This window comes from Marmota monax, unplaced genomic scaffold, assembly GCF_021218885.2.
Source record: "Marmota monax isolate L192 unplaced genomic scaffold, Marmota_monax_Labrador192_F-V1.1 WCK01_AAM20220418_F8-fsc00096, whole genome shotgun sequence".
Taxonomy (NCBI): Eukaryota; Metazoa; Chordata; class Mammalia; order Rodentia; family Sciuridae; genus Marmota; species Marmota monax.
Window position 1 is genome coordinate 4,862,677 of NW_026695236.1, and position 22,825 is coordinate 4,885,501.

Consider the following 22,825-nt stretch of genomic DNA (forward strand, 5'->3'; position numbering starts at 1 on the left):
TGTGCTGGCATCTTGTTGTGGTTTTAATTTTCATTTCCCTGGTGACTAATGTTGTGCATATCTTTTCATGAACCAGTTTGGAATCAATTATATTCTTTATGAAGCATTGATTCAAATCTTTTGCCAATTTTTGTGCTGGATTATTTGGTTTCTTAAAGTGTTTTAAGAGAGTTCTTATATATTCTGTATGCAAGTTTTTTTTAAAGATTAGATACAAAAATTGCAAAAGAATGCAACTGTTAACAGTTTATCTCAAAATAGTTGTTAACAGTTATTTCATCTCAAAGTTTTGAAGTTCCTTCCTCATCATTTTTATTGTAACATTTCTTTAAAACAACTATCTTCTAGCTTCTTTTATTGATATTTGAAAAATCAGATATGCCCTTTCTCTCTGATTGCTCTAAAGATTTTTTTCTTTGTCTTTGTTATTCTGTGATTTCATTTTGATGTGCCTTGTCCTAGGCATAACTTTTGTTTATCCTCTTTAGTATAAAATATTGCTTTCATGATAGGTGAATTAATATTTTCACAAGTTATAAAATGTTTATTGTCATTTCAACTTTAAATATTATTTGTTATTTATTCTGTCTTTCCTTGAGGCCATCTATTATAAAAATATTGGATCTTCTTATCTGTCTTCTATTTAGCTTAGCATCACTTTAATTTCCTTTTTTTTTTCTTGTGTTCACATTCTGGATAATTTCTTGGATATTTTTCCCTGTTATTGTTTCTTCAATTTGGTATTCAACCCAGTCATTGACTTTTTAGCTTTAAATAAAAACATGTTTTTCCAAAATTTCAACATTATTAAGGTTATAATAATATTAGAATCAGCACCAGTATACCTACCATGGAACATTTAATTATTCTTTTTATATATTATCTCAATCTATTCTCCTAGTCATGCACTAATACATCTTTAAATAATTGTATTTTTAAGAGTTGGAAGTTATATTGGCTCTCTATCCCCTCTTCTGTCTGTTCTTACTAGATCCTTGTTATTTGCTCATCTTTTTTTTTTTTTTTGGTTACTGAGGATTGAACTCAGGGTATTTGACCTCTGAACCACACCACCCACCCTTGCTAATCATTTTTATTGTAACATTTCTTTAAAACAATTTACCTCTTCTCTATCCTTTGTATAATTCCAAAACCAACAATAAGCAGGCACCTAAACCTACTAATTTGACCTCTGAACCACACCACCAACCCTTGCTAATCATTTTTATTGTAACATTTCTTTAAAACAATGTACCTCTTCTCTATCTTTGTATAATTCCAAAACCAACAATAAGCAGGCACCTAAACCTACTAATTTTTTTTTACTTTTTTTTCCTTTTAAATTTTTTAAAATTTGTTTTAGTTATTTATACATGACAGTACAATGATCTTGACGTATCATACGTTTCAATCAGATGGGGTATAATTTCTCATTTTTCTGAGTGTACAGATACTAATTTTTTTGTTTCTACTAAATTCCATTCATAGTAACATTCATTTATTGTTGGAGGTGGTGGTGGTTTGTAATCATAGTGAGCTCATTTCTATTCCTGCAGGCCTAAACTGGAACAGATTTCCTATAGAAAATATTTAGTTTTGCTGCTTCTAGTACCATCGAACGGATACTGATATATAATTATTCAAAGGTCAGTTTCCTTACCTACTTGATAGTCCAAATTCTAGTATGACGATAACAATACTGCCATTACTACCTGCCCTTTGAACAACCACACTCATTTGTTGTCTGTCCATTTATGTTACCCTAACTTCCCAATTCTGTTCTCAGCTCTGGTTAAGTGTATCTCCCCCCTCCCTCCAATCCCATTTGTATGAAAGATAATTCTTGGAGTTCTTCTATCTGCTTCTATGAGTATATATGCAGAAGCTATTTATGAAGTTTTGTATGACATTTTGATTCTTTCCTTACATTTTCTTTATAGATATTCAAGAATTTTATGAGGTGACACTTCTAAATTCTCAAAAAAGTTGTGAACAAAAGATTGAAGAAGCCAATCAAGTTGCACAGAAATGGGAGAAGACATCTATTCTTGCTTCATACCATGACAGCCTTCAAAAATCTGCAGAGGTATATTATTGACAATTCTCAAAGTGCTGAATCATATTAGAACTTATGCCAGTAGAGAAGTTGTGATAGTAGTAATAGTAGTAGTAGCAGTAATTGTTATCAATATGGCAACAATAATAAAAGAATTTTAGTTATACCACACTGTGTATAAATTTCACATAGGAAAATCTAGATTTGCTAAGAGGTAAAACCCCAGGGAAGAGGAAAGGTACGACTCTTTGGTATGATTCTTCACGTCAAACAAGTGAGTATTGTTATGAATATTGTTGTATTTTGAGTTGACTCAAGTTTAAGCATTCTGGAATTTCAAAACATGGTTCTTTATGCAATATGGGATTGGAGTAGGATAATGGAATAGGAAAATGTGATTCAAGGCTATGATTTCTATAGCATACTGGAGCTTGAATAAAATGATCCATGGTGGTATAGGAACAAAATATTAGAACTCAAACTTCTTTTTATTTTAGAATTCTTTTGAATTTAGAATCTTTAAATTTTTGTGTTTGGGTAATTTATAACATATACTATATTAATATTAATAGATATGCATTTAAAAATAAACATAAAGCTATTAAAAGTTACATACTCAAAAGAGTTTTTACAGATAGGATTATGGGATCAAAGAATTTGGTGACTTCTATTGGACTTAACAATTGCCAAAGAGCAAGGCAAGTTGAAGCCTGTTTTAGATCCATAGCTGAGTGCAACTATGAAGGCAGGGGCAGATCAATGATACTTTCAAATGTCAGTCAGTACTTTAAAGAGTGGTAATAGTATACACACACACACACCATATGTAAAGTTTGGGGTTGTGTAGTTAATACCATGACTTGGAAGTTATTGTCAATGGGAGCTTGATTATTGCATTTTAGGATTGTTAAGATTTAAGTCTCTCATGTACTTTCTGCCTTGCTCAGAAATGATTCGGAAATGAGATAAAACTGAGCATGATCATCTTAGCCACTTGAATAAAAACTGAGTGACAATAAATTATTAATTGATACCAAATGTGAATTTATACTTAAAAACATAAAAAATAAGCATCATCCTAATTTTAACACCTACAAATAATTACCTTTACATTTTTTGTCCTTTATACTCTATACAAATCTATGCATATTAAATAGAAACAATAGCATCTAGAGTATTTTTATGTCTTTTGATTTTAATGTTATACTAATAGTATTTATGCATACCTTGTCACAAAGTATTTTTGAAACTGAGTGGGTATATAATATTCTATCATTCAAAACTTATTTAAGCAGTTCTTCATTCATACTTAGGTTATTTCAAATTTTCTCCTGTGTAGTAATAAACATCTATGTGATTATACTATTGTTTTTTAAATTCTTTCATTAGGGCTGATTTTATGAATGAGACTTTTGAGTCCCAGGATAATCATAAAAAACTCCTAATTCAGATTGGCAAAGTACTTTGCAAATACTTGCTATCAGCATTGTTTCAAAAGACATATGCCTATATTCAAAGTAACATTAATTTATCATTTAAAATATTTTGTCAGATCAATAGATTTTTTTTTACTTAATGCTTTTTTATTGCAATTACTTGTTCCTATTGGCACTGAATTATTATATACCTTTTTCTCTTGTGATCATTCAAATTTGCCCATTTTTCTAGGTAGAACTAGAATTCTTATTTTGCAAGAGCATTTTGTTTACAAAACATGCCAGCCTGTTGTCTTATTGTTACATTTTTCTACTTTGTTCATTACTATTACTTTTGATTATAGTGCTTTTTTGACATTCAAAATATTTTTAATTTTTATGTGCTAGAGTTTCTTTTTTTTTTTTTTTTTCTTTGCTTTGCTATTCTGCATTCCAAGATTAGTTAAGTAGTCTCCTAGGGATTTTTTCCTAGGTTTTTATTGCCTTAACATTTTCCCTTTTTTGTTTTCAAAAAATATTCTTATTCAATTTCCAGATGCATAGTCCCATATATAATTTTGCATAAATGATAAAATATATTTTTATTCTAAATACCGTTCTACTTAACTATTTTTTTCCATTTCTGCATGTCTTCTTTCACTTTCTTCCTATACTGCTCTAACTCTGCCCTCTTCATATGAAAGGTAACCTGTGTTACAAACATGTTTCTTCCTTCTGCACTCATATAATATGTATTCGTATACAAACTATAGACTTATATATGTGGATTTTATCTACATATCCTTACTGGCACATGCACACATGTATTCATACAGAGGGAATTCGGGGAAGTCATTTTTTCTAAAAATACATGCTCATATTTCATGAAATTTTCACATTGTCAGGAATACTTTAAATGGTTCTTCTGATGGATATATAATTTCATAGCTTAGGTGTATCATGATTTATTCAATTACTCCCCTCTTGGTTGGAATTTACTGTTTCCAATTTTCTGCCACTATGATTAATGCTACAATTATCTTTATATGTATATCTGAAACACTGATGCTTTTGTTCTAAGGGATAAATTCCCAAAGGTGGCATTATTGGCTCCAAGAGCATACAAACATCTAATTTGAATAAGTATTTCCAGACTGATTTCACTTTTCACATTTCAACAGCAATTCATGTGAATGCAGTTTTTACCTTACATCTATGTCAGCAATAGGTGTTGTAGTTCTTATTTTTACCAGTTTAATAGGCATAGTGATATTTCATTGTTTACTTAATTACTAGTACCCAGAATATTAATGAATTCACTATTAGTGAATTTGGGCACGGTTTCATATTTCTATTAACCAGTTAAATTTTCTCTTCTGTGAATGTGTGGATAATTTTTGCTCTTTTTTTTTTGGTAAATTTCTTGTAAATTTGTTTGGATTTTTTGTATATTTGAATAATTCAATTTATACAGTTTATATATATATGTTTGTTAGAGACAAATATTTTGCCTGGATTATTATATACGTGTAATATCTTTGGTTTTTGATTGATACCTTTTCTTCAAATGTATCAATCAAAATATTTTTTTAAAGTTAGATTTTACTAGTTGTTATTTAAAAGATTATTTGACTTAATCCATACAAATTGAAGCTTTTAATTGGTTTTTGAATAGATGCCAGCAATATGAGGATGAATAATAAGAAAATTCACATGAATATTAGACTTATTTATACTTATTTATTTTTCAGTGACAAAATTAGCATAAACAAAAGTTAATACAATCAGTGCTTTCCTACATGTAGTTTTAGAGTTTCATTAACTCTGTTCTGTGGCAGCTTGAAGTTCTTAGCAAATGGTGTATTAAAGATTACACAAGTTATATTTTAAATATCAGAAGATAAACACAAAGAATTCCAATCAATTTGCTTCCTTAATGAGATGGATTGTTTTCTTCATGTAGAGCTAAATAAGACAAAGGAATGAGCTTGATTGACCTATCTCCTTCAATCAGTGTTTCAGATATACATATAAAGATATCTCACTGAAGATGGAGATACAAATGAGTTTTCAGTGTATTGAGACAGAAAAATTGAGGATCGTGCCCTGTGGAGTTTGACTTTTCAAGATCAAAGTTTAGAAAGTGAATCCAAATTTAGTTGTTGCTTAAATGGTCTTTGTAGAGAATAGTAAATTGAGATATGGAGCCAAATTGAATCTCCCAATTACTATAATCTCTCAATTACAACTAGGAAAGCTTAGACTAAGGGACAACAACCTAGGTGGATTCTGATGATGTAGTACAAATGCTGTTCCAGTTTTTAATTCTCACCTTGTATCCTTTTTCTTGGACAAACTGAGTTTATTTAAGAGCTAGAAAATACATATAAACTCTATAAAATATAAATCTCTCTTTTCTATGATGTCTTACAACCCACAAAGGTATTTAGCACATAGTAGGCTCAAGAAATGTATGTTGAAATAGAAGTCTAAGAGTCTTCTAGTTTCTCCTTCAATCTGGCCATAGGGTTCCTTGCATATCCAGTTCAGCCTCTTTCTTTCCATTCTTTTAGCTAAGCTTCTTCAGAATGTAGGCTAGACTAGAGAAATAACCAATGTGTCTTGGTTGATTAAATCTAGCAAAGGAAGTCATGGATAATATTCTCTAAAGCAATAAGAATTATTTATTATATTACTGGTAGATTGTTTCTAGAAATAGAAGTTTTGAAAATATTCAAAGGTAATGGAAGCACCATTGGAATATTATTTTCTAGTGGATTGCATAAGGATTAGTAGATTTTTAAAAATAAATATTTTCATAAGACATCAATTAGACTCTAAAAAGCTTTGATGATACAAGAAAAATGCAAAGGAAGTATTCTCTGACTTCAGTCTACTGGTATGAGGCAAAAAGTCATTATTAGTGATTGAAGTAGTAAAATTTTATATTATGAATTCCGGATTTAATTTATTGTTTGTATGTTTTGTTTTAGTAGATTCAAGACAGTCTCTTGAATTATTTTGACAATGTGAAGTCAAAACATGGTAGCATAAGACTGAAAACTTCTGAAACAAGCATTGTTTCTAGTATTTTAAAGACAGGTGGGCAGGAAGTGATTCTTAGCTGCAAGATGTCAGTGTTATAATTAATGACAGGGAAGTGTCTGTCCCCCCAAGTAGAGGCTTCCACAAGGAAGGGCAACAATGTATATCCAGTGCCTAACACAGAGTAATGTCAAAGAACTAGAGAAGTGCAGAGAATTTTAACTGTATTTTTCTATAAATCCTCCTAATCTTAGTATAAAAACAAATCTTCCTGTGGATACAAAACATGATTTAAACTCAATTTTGAGTTTTCTCAGAGCATTTCTGCTTTATACTTAATAACTTTCCTACTTTCCTTCCATACTTCTTTTTTCTCAGAGGGAACAATTCCCTTGTGCATTTATATTCTAACATGGCATCACAGTGGGAACAGAGACACAGTATAATGTACATCTCTTTGTTGAGGACAGTGCCTGGAGGTACATTATAAGACTCAGTGAGTACCTATAGATTGAGTGACATTAGGAGGGGTCAGGAGAGACATCTATGGAAGCATCATGGTCACCAGTCAGCATTCACTATGAGATAATTCCTGTTGGGACATTTAATTTCAGATCTTTAGGAGTCATAATTTCTTTATTTTGGTGTTCAAAGTGGTGATCATGTGTCTCCACCTGGTTTCTAAGTGTAAGGTGCTTCTCCTCCTCATTTCAACCACAAAACTCCTTCACTTAAAACAAACAAATAACCCCCAAAAAACTCTGTTTAGTGGCTACATGGGTAAAAATAAGCAGCAAAATGAACATTTGTCTACTTCCTATTCTTATTGTAGTATGGCAGGACCTTATAAGGTTACCTAGGACTTTCTGCCTAGATATTCCGTTATAACACTATTTCTTTTATTCCTCTGTGTCTTTTTGTTTGTTTTAGCTTTTTGGTACCAGGCATTAAACCTAAGAGTGCTTAACCACTTAGCTACATCCCCAGGCCTTTTTACTTTTTAGTTTAAGACAGGGTCTCACTAAGTTGCTTAGGGCCTCACTAAGTTCCTGAGGCTGGCCTTGAACTTGGGATCCTCCTCCCTCAGCCTCCTGAGCTTCTGGGATAATAGGCAGAAGCCAGCATGCCTGGCAGTCCTCTGCATCTTAGCATGAGGAAGCTGGACTGTATATATCTGATTGAAAAAAAAATATATTCCATCTTCTTGCATATTTTTATAAATCTTTTTAGTCTTCCATCTGGAATGTAGCTTTTGAACTTAAAAACTAGCATATGATGTGTGTGATTTCTGTTTCTTTGCCCCTGAAGGTTCTTGAGGCCTCCCATACAGTAGCTCAATGTAGAATGGTCAACATAAACAAGGACATACAAAGAAAGTTCATCAATATCTCACTCTATTCTTCTGCAACAGATGAAGAAAGATTTGATGTTTGAAAATAGCAAAAATGCTGTTACTTGGATTTTAATGTCTGGCTTACTTCAAGGAAATTTGCTATAAGGACAAGAACATAGCAGAAAAACCTTAATCAGGTTCTAAAAAGTATAACTTAATAAGTAAAATGAAGTCTACATTTCACCAAAAGTTTGATTTTTAAAGATACTTGTGAAAAATGCAGCACATCTTACCTCCCAACTCAGTAGTCCTTTGATATTTTTGACCCTGAGGTAGTGTTTCTATGCCACTAATTTTTCTGTAAAATAAGTCAGATATGATGGAGAAATGAGGTTGGAATTTTGTAACATGCACTATGACACTGCATAATATTTAAGATAATTGTAAATGACTGATTTTCTATTGTTGGGTTTTCAAATGTTCATGGAATCTAGAAATCTTCACAGAGGTGACATCTTTAACACTTCTATTAGAAGAGGAGTCATATCATGTCACACTTTTGTCAAGTCTTTCAGCATCTTCTCTCCCAGAGTTAACCTATGTTTTTTACAATGGCCTGTAGAGCTATACAATTTGTGATCTCAGTTAGTTCTCTGATCTAATCGTACTACTTTTCCCCTACTTTTGTCCAGCTTCCCTAGCTTCTCTGCCCCTCAAACACATGAAGCCCTACACCTTTGTATTTGCTTCTTCCTTCCCTGAAATACTATTCCTGCAGATATCTGCATGTGGCAAGGGCATCATCTTTTTCAAAAGTTTAATGGAATCTTCTTAGTGATTCTTACCCCATCCTGTTTAAAATACCTGCCTCACTTGCCTAGCACCTAGCACTGCCATTACTGTTCATTACTGTTTCTTGCTTTTATTTTTTTTTAAGCTTCTTGCTTTGATTTTGTTCACAGGACTTAATGCCTTATGAAAGAAACATTATGGCCTACTGGGTAGGAGTAAGGACTCATGAATCAGAGCATTTGGGCTTGAATTCAGTCTCCCTCACTTGGTTGTGTGACTTTGGGGAAATTACTTAACACCTCTAGATCTGTTTCTTCCTCTAAAATGGCATTCTCACAAGGATTAAATGTCTGATTTCCCTTTTAGTAGAAAGTAAATTTTATGATGCCAAGAATTTTTGTTTACTTTGTTTATTACTTTTTCTCAAGCATATAGAATATTTTCCCATCTTGTCACTTGCTTGTTGAGAAATTCAGTTATGGTATTTTGTTTTATAGCATTTTTTTCTCCTAAAAACAAAGCTACTAAAGAAAACTCTAGCTTTTTAGTTTCTGAATTTTCCATGAGACTTAGATATATTTTTAGAATATTTAGATAATCCAAGTGACTGTTAATAGAATGACTCATTCATCCATTAATTCTTTCATTTAAATATTTATTGCTTAAGCTACTATATTTTGTTAGGCTCTGTGCGAGATACACTTGTCAGGAGACAAACAATTAAAGATATATTTTCTCATTGACCCTGACTTCAAGGAGTTTGTTGCTCAGTTGAGTATCTGAATTTTTCTATTTCTATATAATATTTCTATTCAGAATGGGAACCTAATTAGAATAAGTTAAACTCCATGTATGTATGTCAAAAGACCCTCTATTGTCATGTATATCTAAAAAGAACAAATGAAAAAAATTTAAAAAGATGAGTTCAGGGAAATGGTAACAGAAGTTAAATAAGTTATTCAATCACTCTGTACATCAATACAGCAGGAATACTAGTCATAGCTACCTCAAAGGGCTTCAAACTCATTAAATGAGTTATAAATGTGCTTAACATAGTACCTGGCATATTCAGTAATTGTTATCTGCTATTTATAATTACCTTGAATAATAGATGGAGTGTGAAGAATGGGTAAGTCAGAGAAATGATAAAGCATGGGATATATACAAGGAATAACAACCAGTTTTATTTGAATGGAGTAGGATGCATAAAAATAGGTAGGGAAAGTAGGAAAGGTCAACCATATAATTCCATCATTCTGAAGTAAACATGGTAAATATTTTGATATATTTTCTTCTTTTCTATATGATATAAATTTAAGTAAGCAATTGCTTATTATACAATTAAGGTTAGAAGTACAGATAGTAATAGCAAACATCTAGATGGGACTATTTAAATCTAGACACTCTTCGAAGTGTTTTTCATGCATTAATCCCTATTGCTTTCCCTCTAGCTCTTCCTGATCTCTTATTTCTTCTAAGGTTGGTTAAAAAAAGAAAAAAGAAAAAAATGTGAAAAACTTTCTCAATTTACTCTGAAATGCTCCCAAGACAATTTGGGTCCCTCGATATAAAATAATTCTGGTATGACACCTCACAGCTGGTCATTTGTCAGTATTTTTCTAGGAGCCTACTTCTGATATGAGTACAGCTGGTTTGGTTTATCTCTATTTCTGTAATTGGAGTTAACTCTTGGAGTAATAAATTCTTCATAGCAGTTCTATTAAAACGGGAAAAGGAATAGCTGACTGGATTAGAAATATAGAGATTTTTAGGATGATGTTTAAATTATTCTAATGTTTTTTTTGTCCTTTAATTAATTTAAACCTTTATTTGATAGCATGGTCTTGCCATATTACCATTTCCCAAGGAGGTGAAGGAAAACACCTTTTGCCTTCTTCTTCTATACCTACACACGTATCCATGTGAAGGTTCTTAAAACAAGGGAGTGATAAATGTCAACTTTCTTGTTCAATCCTGTAATCTACTAAAAAGGGGGTTATTGCTAGAGTTTCTAAGGTTGGGATTAGGGGTATTTAACCCATAAGTGAGCTTTAAGATATTCATATTTCCAGAGTTTCTAAAATAAGAAAAATTTCCTATAATTTTCTGCCCTATGGAGGAACATTTATATCCTCAGACCCCTTAGTAAGGGATTTTGTTCTTTAAATGAGAATAAGATCTTTAGTTTAAAAAGTTTGTACTTTTTCATAGTACAGTTTATAATGATTGTTATTTTCTAGCTTATTCACTGAACCCATCTTTGTGAAGATAGCTTTATTTCTTCATTAACATATTCCACCCATATTTATTGAGTATTTATTATAAACCAGGGATTAGACATACATCAACAAACACCAAAAATTTCTCCTGTCATGGACCTTGTATTCTAATGGAGGAGAAAAACAGGTAATTATTAAAATTAAGTGAAGTATATGCTATACTAGTATGGGACTGCTATGGGAAAATAGATCTGGTTGAAGACTATTAATAGTCCTATTTGCAGGAGATTATGATTTTAATGGGGTGATTAGGATAGTCTTTAATGATGAGTTGACATCTGAGCCAAATTTGAAGGCTATGAAGGAATTTTCCATGAGATTATCTTGGGGAGAGACCATTCTAGGTGGAATGATTAGCTAGTGTGAAGATCCCAAAGTGGGAACATACTTAGTATATTCAAGAAATAATGGGGCAGGAATGTTCAAATGCAGTTGAATTAATAAAAGGAAGAAAAGTAGGTGTGGTCATACAGATAACCAGTCAGATTGTGTATAGCATTAGAGGCTTCTGCTCTGAGATAAATAGGATACCACTGGGAGATTTTTGAATATAAGAAAGAGTTGATCTTGGTTTCCAAAAAGGCATACAGAATCTCCTGATTTTAGAAGTTAGAAATATTTCATTTTTGCCTGGATCTGCTTCACTTATTAATTTCTAGAGGCTTCTTTACTGTAGCATTAAATTTAGTGTGAATTGAGGTTAACAGGAAGAACAATGGGATCCTTGTTTTGGATCCTATGGAGTCCCTGTAGTGTTCCTGTCAATGATTATTTTTTTCTCTTGAAATAAAATCAGATGGATTTTCAAAATAAAGCTTTGATATGGTTTTAATAGTATGTAGCTTAAAAAGACCCAGAGGTTTTATCTTGAAAGAAAGTGACATTTACCTGTTTGTATTCAGCCTGGGAAAAGCTTATGTATAAATTTTGCCTTCTAGTTCTTGAACTATATTCTCAGGTGGCTGGAGGAAAGGGATCTGTTTTGTTACTCCTCAGCATATATGTGATTAAATGCTAGCTGCTCAACTTAAACTCTGGTTTATATGATGTTTGGAAAATATAAATCGGTACCTTTACATTACTCCCACACCACAGAAGATTTTAACCTGTAATATATTGTTTATATCATAGGATGACAGCAGCAGGGTACTCATAGAACTATTCTGTGTTATGTTGGTGATGGTGATATCTTGAAATAAGATGACATTTAACCAAGAGTCTTTATTTTAAGAATACAACCAATAAATGGCTTGTTTTAAAACACTTTAAAAGAAGTATCTAATTCGAGTTTTGATTTTTGTTGTTGTAGTTTCTTAGGTGTTTTTCTGAGCTATAAATGATTTATCTCTGTTCTATACTGTTTCATACTGAGGCACATATCACTCTCCTCCTATTTAGCAATGCAGTATTACTTGATTTTAGCTCCCAATTATGGTTAACTTTCTGCCTAACTTTTCTTTTTCTTGTGTACATGAGTGTGTGTGTATAAGAAATGGACACAGTATCCTCCCCATTTTGACTTTAAGAACTTGTATATGTGTATTTTTTTTCACAGAACTTGAGGTGCTAAGCTGAATGCTACAATTCTAACTTGCTTAACAGAGAGAAAGAATTTTTATATTACTGAACAATTACTGATCAGGGTTATAGTGTTTCAGTAACAGCACTGGGCCTATAGGAGGCAGGTTGGAATAGCAGAATGATCAAGAGTCATTTTAGGAGCCCTGTGTTTGAATTTTGCCTTTTGCTAGTGATGTGGCCATGAATAAATTATTTAACCTCTTTGAACTTAAATTCTTTTATTTATAAAATGTTAAAATAATAATAATACCTACTCATAAGGTTACTGTGAAGAATGAATAAAACATAAGGCATATGAAGTATTTAGTGGAATCCCTGTACTTAGTAAACACTCAATGAATAGAAGCTGTGTTGATAATGAATTTATGGAGAATTATTTCATATCTCTTAGTCTCATTTTCTTTGTCAATAAATGGAAATTAAAAACTATATGTTTGGGTGAGTCAAATGAAAGTATGCATATAAGAAAGTTTTGAAAAATAAATTCTATAACACTACTTTATATTAAAATTTATGATAAAACAGGACTTTTAAAAAAAATCCATTATTCTCCTCTGGGTATTCAGACAAAAGAACGAGCAAGAGAGAGCATTTTGTGAAGAAAAAAGCATTATGTGAATATAAAATAATGTTATCATCATTACTATACCATGTAAAATATCTTCTCATTTACTATTGCTGTTACTTGAAATTCTTTCCATGGATATATTGGTAGGGTTAGAGAATACAAAGAGAGTTAGGATAATTCTTACTAAAATGTGCATAGTTCTTAGGGTAATATAATATTAATGTCAGTAGCTTTGAATTAGTTTGTCAGAGTTCCATTTTGACATTTAAATAAGAACAGTGCTTTTTAATTTTTTAATTTTTGGCTTGTTATTTGAGAGAGTAGGAGGAAAAGAATAATTACTTGGTATGGATTAAGCACAGTGTTTGGGGGACCTAGGTAATGTAGAAGGGCACTAAATGCTGATAAATTGGAGTTGGAAGAGGTATGAGTAGAGAGAAGAGGCATGACCAGAATAAGGGAACTTACAAAAGTGAAAGTTCTCACACATAAGCTTTATCTTCTAGGAAAATTATTTTATATGGTTATACCACCCTGGCAAGGGTACACAAATCCATTCTTAAAAGGTATAGTTGATTTCTTCCCTTCTGTTCCCTTTCTTTCCCCTCTTCTTTCTTCTTTCTGCTTGGGTTATCACTTACTGAATATCTGCTATTTGTATTCATTTTTATGTAGATCCTTTAAGCTGCCACCCACCTTTGTACACATTGGTCACTGTGCAAAAGTGGGCCTTAGGAATGTGTTTTTCTTTCACAGCTTCAATTCTGTTTTGCTCTCTTTAGATCACTTTTAGCCCATTCTTTCTTGTTTCCAGTTTTCTAGTTCTTTACCTGGATCCTAGTTACTCTTCTTCTTTGGACTTGGTTTTGTTTTTGCTATCAGTTAAAAAGATAAGGAAGAACAAGGCTCTTCATTTGATCTTATACTTTTGGAGAGAACTAAATCGTATGTATAGACCATTTTATAGTTCAAATAAAGCACTTATTTTCCTTGATTCTCATAATGGCTAGTAAAGGAGATAATGCTGATTTCACTATCCATATTAAGCATTAGAAAGTTGAGTGTAGTAACTTGTTGGGATCACATTGTTAGAAACTGGTAGAGTTAGAAATCTGATTTCAAGCTAATAATTCTCCTACTAGCTATAAGAAAGAAAAGGATTATTTTCACTAGGATATAGGAAATGCTTTCATAGCTAGGTGGTTTTAGAACTTGCTTTGTGTGATGCTTAAGATTTAGGTTGAAGAGACAGGTATTCCAGGTAGAGGAAACTGCATGACCAAAGGATTGAAAGAATTATAAAAGCCTGATTCTTGATTAGTTATTTTTCATGTATTATCTTCTAATCTCTATGACAATTCAGTGAAGTTGGTATTTCATTGTTTGATTACTAATCTTGTTTTAAATAGGATTTGAGTTAGTATGTAAAGATTATTATTCTGATTTTCAGAAGGCAAAACTTGAGAAGTTAAATGACTGGATCAAGGACACATAGTGAAACATGATATAGTCGGGAACATAGGCTTGATGATATTCCATGACCTTTCCTAGAAGAATGTGGCAAAGTGAAGCAGAGATAGTAAGACTAACTACGTGATTCTAGCTGTCTGCCTGACCGCTTTGATTTTAATAATCCCATAGAATTCATGCTGTCTTCTTTAGGCAGTCGTGAGCATCAGAAAGTTTTTGTACAAGGATATGGTCTTATCTTTTCTGGTGAAGAAGATTAAACTGGCAGTATCATGCGTGATAGATCAGAGACAGGAGAGACTGGTGGCAGGGAAAACTGTTAAATAGCTGTCACAACAGGAAATGTTTAACTAGGTACTTGGAGAACTATGTATTACTTGAGGATAACAAATGGTGGAATTTTCTTTACAAAAGTATCATTACTTATTTGTAGTAACTCAACTTATAAAGAAGAAAACATGTTAGATTTAGAAAATGCACTCAACCAACTTATAAAAGAAAGGAAAATCCTGATTGCAGGTTTATGTAGAAGCATGGAACTAATTCACAGAGCTGGTGTTTACTTTGGTGAGGCTGAAGTTAGCTAGGCATTTACTATGAGTAATTTAGAATAAGATTTTCCTTTGGAGTATTCAAGATAGACTTCCAATGATATGCTCTAAAATAGAGTATGTTAGCTTTCTGCATAATATCATTAAAATGTGATGAAATTGGACTACATTCATACCTTATTAGAAACCCAAGACTTCAAAGAATAGATGACTAGGATGGTGTAAAGATGCTTAACTGTAAAATCACACAAATATTAATAACTTTTAAATGTCTTTATGCTTTGGCTTCCTTTCCATTTGCAGTGACATGTTTAATTCATGCATTTGTAGAATCTTTCTGTGTATTTGGTAACAGGCTTCTATCTCACCTTCTTAATATAGTCATTCCTCTTCTAACTGAACTTCCCTGCCAATGATGCATGCCTGTAATCTCAGCTTCTCAGTAGGCTGAAGCAGGAGGAGCATAAATTAAAGACTAGACTTAGCAATTTAATGAGAACCTGCCTCAAAATATAGAATAAAAAGGGCTGGCAAAGGTCCCCTGGGTTCAATTCCCAGTACTATTAAATCCTAACTCAATCTCTCCAATTTAATAACCTTTAACAATAAGTAAAAACCACCCATTGACCCTCATTGTTTACCAAGTGTCATAGGTCCACCTTCTTCTCATAGCCTTCACATAGTGTGCAGTGAGCTTACATGAAGACTTACTTAAGCCTTGATCTTGTTATTTATTCTGTCTGGAACATTCTTTCCTTTATTTCTCATTGAATCTCTTAAAATTCTACTTGTCTATCACCAGTTTTCTAATGATCTCAAGTAGAAAAAGTTCTTCTTTCTGTGCTGCTGAAGGACTCTGTTACAATGTTCATCACTTTGTTTTAGAACAAGTTGCTCAAGTGTTTTACCTGTTAGATCACAAGAGTCTTGATGCCAGGTATTATATTTATTCATAGAACTATAATATGGGTTCAGAGCTTGTTAGGCAGTAAGTATTCAGCAAATGTTTATGGAGTAGTTGATTAACTGTATGTTTCTTGATGTTAGAGAATGATACAATGCTTTATTAAATATACTAATTATGTATTTTATTAGGGACATTCCTTAAAATTTCTGGGTTGGCCCAGAGAACAAACGCCTAGTTCTAGGTAAGATTCTGAAAGAGGTTGTTGAAAGTATAGGAATGAGTCATGGTGGTCCACAGCTCACTATAATTATCACTGAAAGTACTTATTACATGAAAGAATGTGGGATGGTTGTGAGCTAAAATGATGTCATGTAGTTCCACACCCTTCTCTGCATATAGAAGCTTAGCAGCAGATTGTATTACTACAGTCAGATGTGTCAGAGGTTTTCAAAGACTGCGTCATTCACAGTGTTGGAAAGAATGGTTAGGTTGCAGTGACAGTCTTTTTTGTTGCAGGCTTGACTTGAGTTGATTGCTTCCCCATTTTAATAATTCAGATTTTTTAAAAGTCAAATTTAATAATTTTTTTCAAAGTTGCAATTACATTTCTCATTTAATAAGCAGAACATCAGAACAAAAATGATAGAGAAGGGTCTGTACTCCCAATATTAAATCCTACAGAGAAAGAAGACTGTTTTATATAGAATTAATATATCTTTAAAAATACTCTGATCGAGGGAATAAATTTGTTCAGGTGGTAGAATTATCAATAACTTGCTAATCAAAATGTAACAGTGAAAAAAATATTTCAAAATATTTGTACACTGGAAAGTTGATATAATGTTCTCTTAATAGTGCTGCAGTGGTCTAAGGAAGTCTCCCTGCCTTAGATCCTGCCCATGGAGAATTTTATGTGGAAAACTAAAAGGAACTGATATTATTATTAAAAACTGTGCTGTCTTTGCCTGGAATCAGCATAGCATTATTTTTCTCCCTCATGGAGCTTAGCACTTTTTACATCATGTAATAGTTACCAGGAACAGGCAAGAATTCCTCTACAAGAGTTTAGAGTCAGGACCTGTGCCCTATGTATACTGCTTGTATCCATTAGGCACTAGCCTAGATTCCTGCATATAGTAATTACTCAGTTAATATTTATTGGATAAATGGGGAGATTATATTATTATCTAAAGTGGCCATTGTTTTCAAATTATATGAAAGTATGGAAACAAGGCAGAATAATTAAAATTTAGGGTATTTCTGAAAGTTCCAGATACATGATTATTCAACTCATAACACTAGGAACAGAATAAAATAGTAGTTTCAGGGTATTTTGGAGGTTAGAGAATATAAATTGATGCATTTTTAAGTTTTTTAATAAAATTTTCACAGATAATACAATTCTGAATTATAATTTACTATTTTAGCAAATACCATTGATTTACATGTTTGCATCTGTGATTGAAAGATAAGTAATATAATAATATGGCCTACCTGTTACCTATTTAGGAGAGAGTTGTTTTACTTTAAATTTCTTGTGATTATCTTCCACAGCCTCATGCAAAATGAATCAATTAATATAGTGCCAGATTATGTTACTATGATAAAGCTATGGAATCCTATTTCCCTAGCAGGGAAATCTAAGAAGTTCTCTTTTATAGAGTCTACAAGGGTTTACTCTACAAGTTGTAAATCCAAAGAAATGAATAACTTTATTCATTGTTTAAACTAATTTCTTAAAAATGACATGAAACATAAAATCTATTTTATGAGATTCTTTACAGTACTCTGATGGTTAATTTTATGTGTAAATTTGGCTAGGCCATAATACTCAGTTATTTAATCAAAGAATAATTTAAATGTTGCTGTAAAGTTATGTTGTAGATATGAAGGACATTTGCAATCAGATTATTTTAAGTAAATTATACGGTTTAATATGTAGATGGGCTTCATACAATCACTTGAAGACCTTAAGAGCAAAAACAAATATGCTCTTAAAAAGAGAAGGAATTCTGCCTCAAGACTGCAACACCTGCAGATTTCAAAGTAGCAGTTCTTCACAACTACATGAGCTAATTCCTTAAGGTCTATCTATTTATGTATCTACCTATGTATTTATCTTATGTACTGATGATCCATCTATCCATTCATCTTTTTTTTTTAAAGAGAGAGAAAGAGAGAGAGAGGGAGAGAGAATTTTTTTTAATATTTATTTTTTAGTTTTCAGCGGACACAACATCTTTGTTTGTATGTGGTGCTGAGGATTGAACCCAGGCCACACACATGCCAGGCGAGCGCGTTGCAGCATGAGCGACATCCCCAGCCCCTCCATTCATCTTTAAGTACTGCTAGTTCTTTTTATCTAGGTAATACTGCCTAATATAAATACTAACACATTTAAGTAAAAACTAATACTTACAGAGCACTTATATCCCAGGACACCGTCAAAGGCATTTTATGTATAAATCCTGTAATTCTGATAACAGTCATAACAGGTGTTATCATTACTCCATTTTAGAGATGAGTAAACTAGAATTACAGAAAGTTTAAATGATTTTCCCAAGGTCATACAGCTAGTAAGTGCTGCATACTTCTTAAAATGATAGATTATTTCTCTAGACACAAATCACAAATCAAAATAGAGCAAGAGCAGAACTTCATTTAATTCTTTATATTCTTTGTGATCAATTTGGGGTTGGAATTGGTACCATTATTCTTTTTATTGGCTTAATATTAACACTAGTATGGGCAGTTAACATTACTGAACATTTGATGGTGCTAAGACCTTTACTTACATTGTCTCATTGATTTATTTCAATTGCATTGTGAAGTTGGTCCTGAGAACTACCATAATTTTTAATGAAACAGAAGATTAAGAATTAAGGCTTCATTTTTTCCTCTGGCTCTTAACCTCTCTGCCTCTTGGATTACTATAGAATCCTAAGAATTTTCAGAAAATCTTATTGTTTATCTTCTAAAGAGTTATCCAATATAGGATGTCTTATTTAGAATACTACTTAATTTTCCTCCAGGGTCATTTAGAGTCTCACCATTGCAAAGGGCCAACCACATCAGGCCAGGATAGTGTTGTCTGGTGAGTGAAGGCTCAGGCCAGACATTTTTTGAGGCAGTCTGAAGTTGAAAGAGTATTGGGGTAGATTGAAGCTGGAGTCTACAAAGGGTAACCATGAAAATCATATGGTAGGGTAAGAAGATGCAAATAATAATTCTAACAAAGAAGCAGTAGACTTATCAGCAAAATGAATTGGGCAAGATCTAGGTTGAAGTAGATACTTGCTTGTGATATATTAACAAGGTAGGAGCTATATAGTTAGAATCTCAGGCAACTTTAAAAGTTAGGACTGAGATATAGAGTTAACTATTTCCATTATGACAATATCCTAGTTATTGGGAAGTTCTCTTGTAGATGGAATTAAAGCACATGCTTTCTTAAAATTAGACCCATTAGTTGTAATTCTAAAAAACAAGACAAATATACTTTATTTTCCATCAGTTTAAAAACCACCAATTATTCTTTTGTTCTTTTCCCAACTTTTTAAAACCAAGTATTTATCTGATATAGACATCAGAGAGAGCTTTTCAAGAGGCTTTAGCAGTTCCAATTTTGTGTTATTTTAAACATTAAGTGAGAAAATTTTGTGACAAAGAGTAAAGTATTTATCCTCATTGTAATGGCACTATCTGAAATAAAATCATTGAGGTGGAGTTTTCTGAAAAAGGGATGATAGCAATTTTGCCAGGTTTTATTATAGCCAAGAAATATAGAACAAACTGTCAGGCTTTGCTCATGGAGAACATGTCAGTAAAAACAAAAAATGCTCTGAGGGGCCAGAGCCAAATCTATACTCTTAGAAAAATTTGGGGGTTAAATAAAATAATACAAATGAAACACTTGAACATTGTTTATCAGTAAACTTTCAATAAATGAAAGTCTTTAAATACACAGAACAATTGCTCTTAGAAGCCACAGTCCTAAGGAGTGAGATCTGATAGCTTGATAATAAAGGAAAGCAGGAAAAAATTGAGAGAGACAGAGAGAGAGAGAGAGAGAGAGAGAGAGAGAGAGAGAGAGAGAGAGAACAACAAACATACAAAAAGCACTGCAGTCTGACACCATTTTGCGTGGGGTTGTCTAAAGCAATTATTCTATTGTAGAATAGAGAAATAGTGTTCTAAGAAATTAAAATTATTGTGTAAGTATGCTTTCCTCAAGAAAGGCAATGTGTACTTTAAAAAAACTTCCACACAAACTAAAAATGGGAATTTTATTTTAAAGAATTGTACCCTAAGATACATAGAAAAGTTATCTTTAAAAAAATGACTTATTCCACATGGTTTCAAATAGATAGGTATTTGTTTGGCTTGGGCTAACATTGGTTTTATGTCAGATTATTCAGCAACACTACTTCACACACACATTGATTAAATGCCTTGCACCATGGTCTCTGTTGGTTGTTCTGGGAAGTATAGAAATAACACTAGTTCCCTCCCTGAAAGAAGTCACAATTTAGAAAAAGACATGGCTACATATTGAAGTATCTTTATATCAAATCTGTCTTGTCCAGTTTGGGCTGCTCTAATAGAATACCATAGATTGGTTAACCATAAGATGGTTTAAACAACAAACACTTATTTCTCACAGCTTTAGAGGATGGAAGTATTATATCAGGGTGGTAGCATGTCTGGGTTCTTGGTGAAGTCCCTCTTCCTGGTTTATAGGTGGCTGTCTTCCTTATCTTCACAAAGCAGGGAGTAGAGAATGAGAAAACAAGTTTTATTTGTGTCTTTTTATAATGAAAACTAATACCATTCATGAAAGTTCCATTGTTAGGAAATAATTACCTCCAAAAGTAACTTCTTGTGAAAAGCCCCTGAAGCAAATTCTGATTTTGAGAGGAAAAGATATCCTATTACCAACTGGAAGTTAGGATCTCAAGATATGTCTAAGGCAAAATGCCAATATAAAGATGGATGCAGAACTTCATGGGAGTAGAGCAAAGATATACTGAATATGAACTATATGACTTCTGCTAAAGGAAATCCTGAAAAAAATGTAATTTCCTATTACTTACTCTCTAGAATATATAGTGCAACACTAAATAGCTTTGATTTCTGACATTTTGTTGGAATTTGTAAAATGACTCCCTGTGAAGCAAATATATTTGTTCATCAGAGTTGACTAATTCTAAGAAAGAAAGAAAAGTGGGCATAAAAACACTCAAGTAATCATGTCTTCACTCATTGAACATGTTTATTGAACATTCAGTGAGCACATCATTCAGTGGGGTCATAACAGATATGCCTTATGTAATATAATGATGTCTGTCACAGAATAGAAAGTTAAAAGGTTTGCATGGTAGGAAAGAGAGGGCTTCTTAGAATAGAAATGTTGGGAAACTCTTGAAGAATGATGCAACAGGAGTAAATAGAGTAAGGGGAGAGCCTAGCTGTCAAGAGTGGTGTTTTCAGCCACATCAATGTTTATAGCAGCACAATTCACAATAGCTAAACTGTGGAGCCAACCTAGATGTCCCTCAGTGGATGAATGGATAAAAAAAAAATGTGGCATTTATTCACAAAGGAATATTATGCAACACTAAAACAGGAACAAAATCATGGCATTTGCAGGTAAATGGATAGTGTTGGAGAAGATAATGCGAAGTGAAGTTAGCCAATCCCCAAAAAACAAATGCTGAATTTTTTCTCTGATATATAGGGGAGTGACTCATAGTGGGGTAGGGAAGAAGAGCATGGGAAAATTAGATTAATTCTAGATAAGGAAGAGGGGTGGGAGGGAAAGGGAAGGGGAAGGGGATTAACAAGGATGGTGAAATGTGATGGTCATCCTTATACAAAATACATGTATGAAGATTTGAATTTGGGGCCAACATACCTTATATACAGAGATATGAAAAATTGTGGTATATATGTGTATTAAGAATTATGATACAAAAAGAGTACATGTATAATGTCATAAGTTGGCGTTAACATACTATATATACAGAGATATGAAAAATTGTGCTCTATATGTGTAATAAGGATTGTAATGCAAAAAAAAAGATAGCATTTTGGGGGAGAGGCTGGCATTGGAAGCCCACTAGGATGACTTGGGAGTCCCAACAAATCCAAGAGAACTTCAGTGACCTGTAATAAAAGGATTCCTTGACCTCAGTAGTTTTTGTGTAAAAAAATTAAATCCTTCCCTGAAGATTGATATAATCCCAAGTAAATAAGCAAATCCATCATCCTATATCCTTGTGGAAAAAAAGAGTGGTGTTTTCAAAACATGGCATTTGAAAATGAATGTGTGTGTGTGTGTATGAGAAATTTATGTGATCGCCAAGCATTTAGATAGTAGAAAGATGGAAAGATTTTAAGCACAAATTAAGGCAGAAGTTCATTGTCAATAACTGAAATGTTGAGAAACTATATCCATGATGTCTAATAGAACGCAAATTTCCTTATGAAAAGCCCTTGGGGAAAATACTGATTTTGAGGGGAAGATATCTAAATACCCTAAAGTCTGAGAAGGACCTACATTCCTGGGGCCCTTGATTGATTCCATGTGGATATAGCATTATCACCTTGGCTTTTTTTTTTTTAGATACAGTAGTATTCTATCAACAATAATAATGCTTAGTATAGGTTTGCTGACTAGTGGTGTAGCAAAGCTCAGTATTAATCACTTTCAAATGAAAATGTACCTAATGATAAACTATGGCTGTCATCCTAAACACATCTTGAGTTGATTGGCTACCTATTGTGGTACCTGCCACATCTTGAAAATTCTCTGAATGAAAGAGGATG

The 22,825-nt window shown here is 32.6% G+C and overlaps 1 protein-coding gene across 7 annotated transcripts in view; it reads left to right on the top strand.

Moving 5' to 3' along the window:
* The window catches only part of Dlg2 (discs large MAGUK scaffold protein 2), a 2,050,987-nt gene that overhangs the window by 340,619 nt on the left and 1,687,543 nt on the right, over window positions 1-22,825 (top strand). For all 7 annotated transcript variants that reach the window (XM_058577380.1, XM_058577376.1, XM_058577381.1 and 4 more), the window contains one exon: window positions 1,941-2,086. In XM_058577380.1, coding sequence (XP_058433363.1) covers window positions 1,941-2,086 — 146 coding nt within the window. The remainder of the gene's footprint in view (window positions 1-1,940; window positions 2,087-22,825) is intronic.